This window comes from Buceros rhinoceros, unplaced genomic scaffold (genome assembly GCF_000710305.1).
Source record: "Buceros rhinoceros silvestris isolate BGI_N320 unplaced genomic scaffold, ASM71030v1 scaffold38112, whole genome shotgun sequence".
Lineage (NCBI taxonomy): Eukaryota > Metazoa > Chordata > Aves > Bucerotiformes > Bucerotidae > Buceros > Buceros rhinoceros.
In genome coordinates this window covers 1-6,443 of record NW_010398994.1, presented here as the reverse complement: position 1 = coordinate 6,443, position 6,443 = coordinate 1, and the positions used below count along the sequence as shown (strand labels likewise).

Sequence of the window (6,443 nt, the reverse complement as noted above, 5' to 3'; positions counted from 1 at the left end):
AGGTGATTATAAAACCTGCTATGATGATCTCCTGTTGTCTACATATAAAAAACTCAAGCTACTTACACCAGGACTCTCATGTTCCAGGAACAGAGATAATCTGAGAACTAGGAAATTGTTCAGTTACAACATCTAGTTTTAATGATTTGCTCATTTCTTCAATGAGCATTTCCAGCAGAGGACCTAATTTAGCATCACTGTCCGGTCCTCTTTTAAATTCACGTTTTTGACTGATTTTTTTCTTTCACAAACCTCTAAACTTTGAATTGCTTGTATGTTATTGAAAGAAATGTGTTTATTTATATACATATATATCTGTAGATCTTTGATCTATTTTCTCAGTGCAATGCTACAAGATTTTTCTTACTCCAATCCTGTACAAATACTGATAATGGCTCTAACCTTCTTAATCTCAAATACATTCAAAAGGGAGATTACCTCAAAGTGAACTGCTGAGGCTAGACAATCTAAGAAGTCCATCTACCTCTATTTCATCTTGCATTTTATTCAGTTATATATTACACAGTCCCTAGGGGAAAAAAAAGACAGGAAAATAACTCAGAGGAGCCACCAGCCATGAGTGTCGTTTATCTTCAAACAGCACCATTTCTTCTCAGAGCTGACATACCCGTAACACCGGCCTGCATGAAACTGTGCTGTGTAAATAAATGGCTTGGATGACCTTTAGCCCCAATTAAACTTGTAGTAGCCTGTTCCCCAAAAAAGGCTTTATTGTAATGGTGCAGCACAGTGCAAGTTTCAGAAACAGTTCGGGGAAATCAAACATACAAAATTTCTGGAGAAGGTGGCAGAAAGGGAAAAAAAGAGACCAAAAAGAGCCTGCTATTTGCTACATCAGAACATTTACATAAAAAGACTGTAGAAGGCATTTATTCTAATAGCCTTGGATGTTCAATCCGTGTAATTGTCCAGTCTGGTTTTGCTCCTTCTGTAAATTCCCTTTGGAACCTGCAAAAGGAAAGATGGTAAGTGAAGAGTTGTTAAAATTTACTTGATCCTGAAAGAGCTACTAATACCAACAACAAATCAGGAAGAAATCTTTTCCTTCAAAGTTATTTCTGTAAAAACCCTTTAGGCTCTGATGCTTATGCCCTAAAACAGAAGATGAAAATTAATTCTGTAATAAGAAACAAAATGCACTGACTTCAGAGAGTTTTGGTTCAGATCCCACAGACAGGATCGAGACCTTCATATCAAGAAAGTGCTCTGTTTTCATAGCAGTAACTATGAATACAGCTTTGTGACAGATTCTCATCTCTGAATAAAGGGTTCTCTTAATGGGATGGTAGCTGCACTGTAAAGGGAAATCACATGCTCCTCGCTCTACCTGACAGTTTTCATTTTTACAGAACTTTTCAAAAGTAACATATTTTCAGAAGTACATCAAAGATGAAGCTAGCAGTAGCACTGGATCTCTCTGAAAGAAAATTCCGCAGTTGTTGACAGGAAAATGAAAATGTCCACCCCTATTTTCAAAGAGTCTTTCTCTTCCTTTGATAGTCATTAATGCCTTCCTTCTTGAACATGTCAGTTTGACTGCTTGTCATCTAAAGGTAAGTCTGAGCTTCAAGATGAATATTTGTGCTCCCACGTAACCTGCACATTGCGGGCAAGCGCAGTAGAACGTTGCTTTGCAATTACGTGCAAATCCACTCCTAGAAACTGTCTTTTCCAGACACCCATATACTTAACACTAGGCTTGCAAGGCCAAGTTTAGGTTAGCATTGCAAACAGCAGAAGGAACATATACTGCAGAAATATCTCTGCTGGGCACTAGGAAGATATTTAGGGCTTTAAAGCTAGGAGGCTCCTGAGGCTCAGTTAACCTCAGGAGCCTCCCAGCTTTATGGAAGATGCTGAATTCAGCTAAGGGATGGATCCACAAAAGCCCATTCGAGCAAAAAGCACTGGCGTCCTCAGACTGTTTCCTTTGTTTCAGAGCTCCTCAGAACCTCATCCTCCTCCCCATAGTCTCTCTAATTCAAGCAAGGGGACAGAAGTCACTGATTATATCACACTTCTCACACAAAAATCCTCATTTCTCCCAACTTTTGAGAATGCTACTTTCAGTACATTTTGCCAGCTGTGCAGGTATTTCTATGCTGCTTTGACATCAGTAAACTAACAGGTATTATTTACAGGCATTCCTATGAAAATCCAGCTACCTAATGTATGCTTTGTGGGCTCGAGTCAGAGTGGCATCACTTATTTGAGCACCAGGCAGAGCAAAGCAAGCATTGCCTTTCTGCAGAAAGCATGTGGCTAAATAATTTCCTCTTTCATGAGCTACTTTTTCAGGTAATAGCGGCTCTGACTTGTGTGCAGAAAGTAGCACTGCACTTGACTGCTTCACTCGACTGCACTGGTGTTGGCTGTGCTACAAGACATGGGAAATAAGAATTGATATCAGCTTATTTCCTGAAAGCTGCAGGAGCAGTACAGGAAAGGATCAGAAGCCTCATTCAATGCTCCAGGTATTGCTCTTCCTGATTGAGAAACAGATCCCATTAATGTCAACTCAAAAGCAAGGTAATAACATAACAGCTTGAAGAGTTATTTTAAAAATTTGCCTTGGAATTAGAACTGGAAAGCTGGATGAGAACTATCTCAGATTAGAATCAAGGTAAATTAAACCATACCGAGTTCTGCACTGGCACGGTGTGAATGCTTTCCTTTCCCAAACCGCCTTCCACGCAGCCAGCCCATGTACATGAAGAAAAAAGGGACAAGTAAACTTACTCATAATTTGCTGTTAAAAGACGTCTTTTTTCTTTTGTGCTTTCGTCTCCAAATACAATCTGGAAAACTTTGGTTTCACCTGGTACTTCCTCAGGTAGGTTAGCACCATTCAGGTACCAGAAACGCATCAGGATGCTAACAAACTTTCTTCCTGTTGGAAATAAATCAGAACATACAGTAGATCTCCTTGGTCAGATACTCCTGTTTGCTACCTAGCAGATATTCTAATGAGACCCTGTAAGGGCAGCTGCCTTCAGCCATAAAGACAAGCTTGTTTGGCCACATCACTACCTTAACATAAATAAATTCAATAAATACATCCACAAGGCCTAGAACAACACGTATTCCATAAAAACAGAAGTGAAGACAGCAAAATTAATTCATTATCCAGCCTTCGCTGTTCCTCTCGGAAGACGTATTTTTACTGCTGAAGTAAACAGCTTTCTGCATATAGTAGAATAATTGGTTTTGGGTGGTTTGAGATTGCTAAGTACTAATAATGTAAAAATCTGGAATTACGAAAGACAAGGAATGAGCAAAACCTAAACAGAAGTCAAAACAGTACTATGATTTATTAATAATAATTATTAATTAATATCTCATTAATAATAAGTTTCTGATTTAAAAGGAAACGAAGGAATTATATACAGGTGAAATATAACTAGAAAAACAAGGAACGAGACACAGTACACAAACCCATATCCGTAAGGAGAGCGCCTGCTTAGCAGCAAAGCAGGAAACAAGACTGTCCACTGCTGAAATGTTTTAGAATTCTCAACGTACCGTCATCATCATAGTAAATGCGAACATCTCCTTCTGTGGTATACATAATTGCATCAATGTCAGCTGCTAAAGCATCCCTGTGGGTGTCAGGGAGCAAAGAAATCTTTTCCTTCAGCACCCGAAGTACCTAAAGGCAGAAAAATCTGTTGCTTAGTTTTTCATTAGGGGACTGAAGTAACAATCGTTTCTCCCGCAGTTAATAAAATGACCTGTATCACTAAAACATTTGTATAACACATACAACAGCAGAAGTGAAAAAGGGCTGGGAAGTTTGGGTGCTCCCAACACTAATTCTGTGACATTAGAGAAGATCCATTTACTGACAAACCAGTGAAAACCAACTATTTTAAGAAACGTTTAGAAAAGATACTGTTAAAATAAAGGCTGCAAAGCAAGGCCAGTAAGCCCAGAAAATAAAGCTTGCTTCTACAATCGTACTTACACTTCGCCTTCTCACTGCTGATTTCTCAGCATGTGTATATTCCTTCGCTTTCGATTCAACTATTTCTGAGTTATCTTTCACAAATTTCTTTGAAAATCAGTTCCACTACCGCTGTTTCTCTCTGCCGTTTTGTGATACACGTTCACATTAGAAAAAGTTTAATTGCTTGCAAATCAGAAAAGACCGAAAAATCATTGCTCTGGGACTTAAGTTCTACACCGTGTTGACGTCCACAGCACCCCAGTGTCCTAAGACCTATACAGCTGCGTTAAGGAGAAACAGGGTGTGGTGCAGGAACTGCACAGAGGCATCACCTCAAACACTGCAGGAGAAAGACATGTCACAAGGAAGGGTGAAGCTGCGCAGCACTTATTTTTAACTCATACTCAGTTTTGAGCCTAACTTGAAGTGCCATTTCTGAGTGATGAACAAGTCCAGAGCTCACATGGAAGCAAGACAAGATCTTCACCGGAAGACATTGGTTCCTAGTACATTTTGCAGGTATAAAACTCACTGGCCAAACCAAAAAAGTAGTGTCACAGCCTCATTCACTACACGCTCTTGTGAGGAGGTCTCTGGATCAGTGTTGACACGATCACCTGAGGAATTTAAGGTAAGCAGAGGAAGAGAGGATGCAAGATTGTCCGGTGGGAATGCACTAGAACAGAACCAAAATTTTTGCTGCAAAGGTATGGGTGGCAACAGGGCAGGCCAAGCTGACATCCAGTAACAAGGCAGACATAGACCTGAAGTGTCGCCTCCACTTGACTCTGATGCATCTGCTACCTCCATCCCCTGGGAAGGCCAAGACAACTTCAGCAATTAAAAATTCATGCAAACACAGAACGCACAACACCTCCGTTTAACTAGCCTGGGCAGCCCTATCCCTGAGGCCACGACACAAGACTGAGGCCTTCCAGCCAAACCAGTAATGGGCTGTGTGATCTGCTTGGGAGTGTCTCAGTGCAGCAGGGACAAGCACAAACCAGTTCTGTTCTTCATCTGAACTCTGGTGCACAGACTGGAAGTGTCAGCTTTCTGCTTGCACCAACAGAGGTTTGCAATCCCGCCTGCCATCCAGATCCACTGCCTTTCCATCCTTCCAGGGACACCAGCAAGTTTTTTGGCAGTTGGTCTTACGCTCAATGGCAAGTTAAATTACATTTCATATCTTGAAATTAAACATCAAAAAGCAGCAGGACAAACACTTTTCCTGTTACATGCTATGTTGCTTCTCCCAAATTAAACCAAACTGGTAGTACTTGCGGATAATGACAGGCTGAATGCATGTTACTTCATCACACAAAATCAATCACTAGAATAAGAGATGGAAAGTGTTTACCTCTGCTGATACGAGTTCATCCAGCAGGTCAAGTTTACGCTGAGACAGCAGCTTTGAAACAACAGAAAAGGCCTACCGAAAAAAGAAAAAAAGAAAGAAGTACATGAACAACTGACACTAGGTTGGCTTATTTTTCAGACAAACCCATCGTTATATGACAAGCTACCAAAATATTCTACGATTTAAGATGTCAATGTTTGCGGAGTATCTCACTATTGAAATGGAAGCTCTCCGGTGTTAAACAAGTGGTTCCACAAACTGGTAAAAACATAAGGTCTCTTTGCAGTCTTGCATTCAAAGCATCAAACCTTCTGATAAGGCACATGAATGTGCAGCTTACTAAAAAAAAGCATTACAGCCGCGAATTGGTTTTAGTCTCTTTTTGATAACTGAAACAGTCTGTGTCTTTCCCTGTAAATATTTTGCTCCCCTGCCCATCTTCTCTGGTCAGTCAAAACAGAAGCTCCAGTTTACAAAACTTCCTTAAAAATCTGTTCTAGTCTCTAAACTGCTGGAAACTCAGGTACCCTCTTCCTCTCAGTTTTGCAGCTATATTTACATACAACAATGCCTTTACACACTCAAGCAGCAAGCAGAGCATTTAGGACTCTGCAGCAAATAAACAGAAAAACCAGGGGAAGGTAGAACCGGTGGTTCTGCCCACCTGGCAACTAATTCAGCGTAGGTTTTGGTTGTTTCTCTTGAACTGATTTCAAGCACTTTAACATTCCGTCCCCTACCACCTGGTGTGTCACTTTGAGCTTTCGTTTGTTTTTAAATTAAGTACAGTAACCGAAGATTCTGGGCAGGTAACTCTGTAGTGTTTACAGGATTAGCTCTGAGCGCTCTACCTCTTCGGCACATGCTGCTGACAAAGCCTACTGGGTTCATAAACTTGGAGAAACAAACACATGCACCGGCTCTATCCGTGCCTGCCCAGGGTTTGCCACTTCAGCTAAGAGACGATACACTTCCCTTCAGAGTCTCCCAACACCTGGAAGCACGTTCCTCCACAGCGCTCTGGAGCGGCTAAACCAGCTCATTCTAACGCCGGAATCCGGGAGAAGAAAACAAGGGAAGCCTGAAGAGCAGCGCAGCTCCCGTTATTCCAACCTC

At 41.1% G+C, this 6,443-nt stretch overlaps 1 protein-coding gene across 1 annotated transcript; it reads right to left on the bottom strand.

Annotated features, from left to right (window-relative positions):
* Positions 1–890: 890 nt before the first annotated feature.
* LOC104489184 (chromosome unknown open reading frame, human C2orf47) lies at positions 891–5,399 on the bottom strand (the record flags this gene model as incomplete). Its single annotated transcript, XM_010131313.1, has 4 exons — positions 891–969; positions 2,761–2,911; positions 3,544–3,670; positions 5,328–5,399. Coding segments are annotated over 4 exons (429 nt in total), but the record flags the coding sequence as incomplete, so codon positions are not given.
* Positions 5,400–6,443: the final 1,044 nt, after the last annotated feature.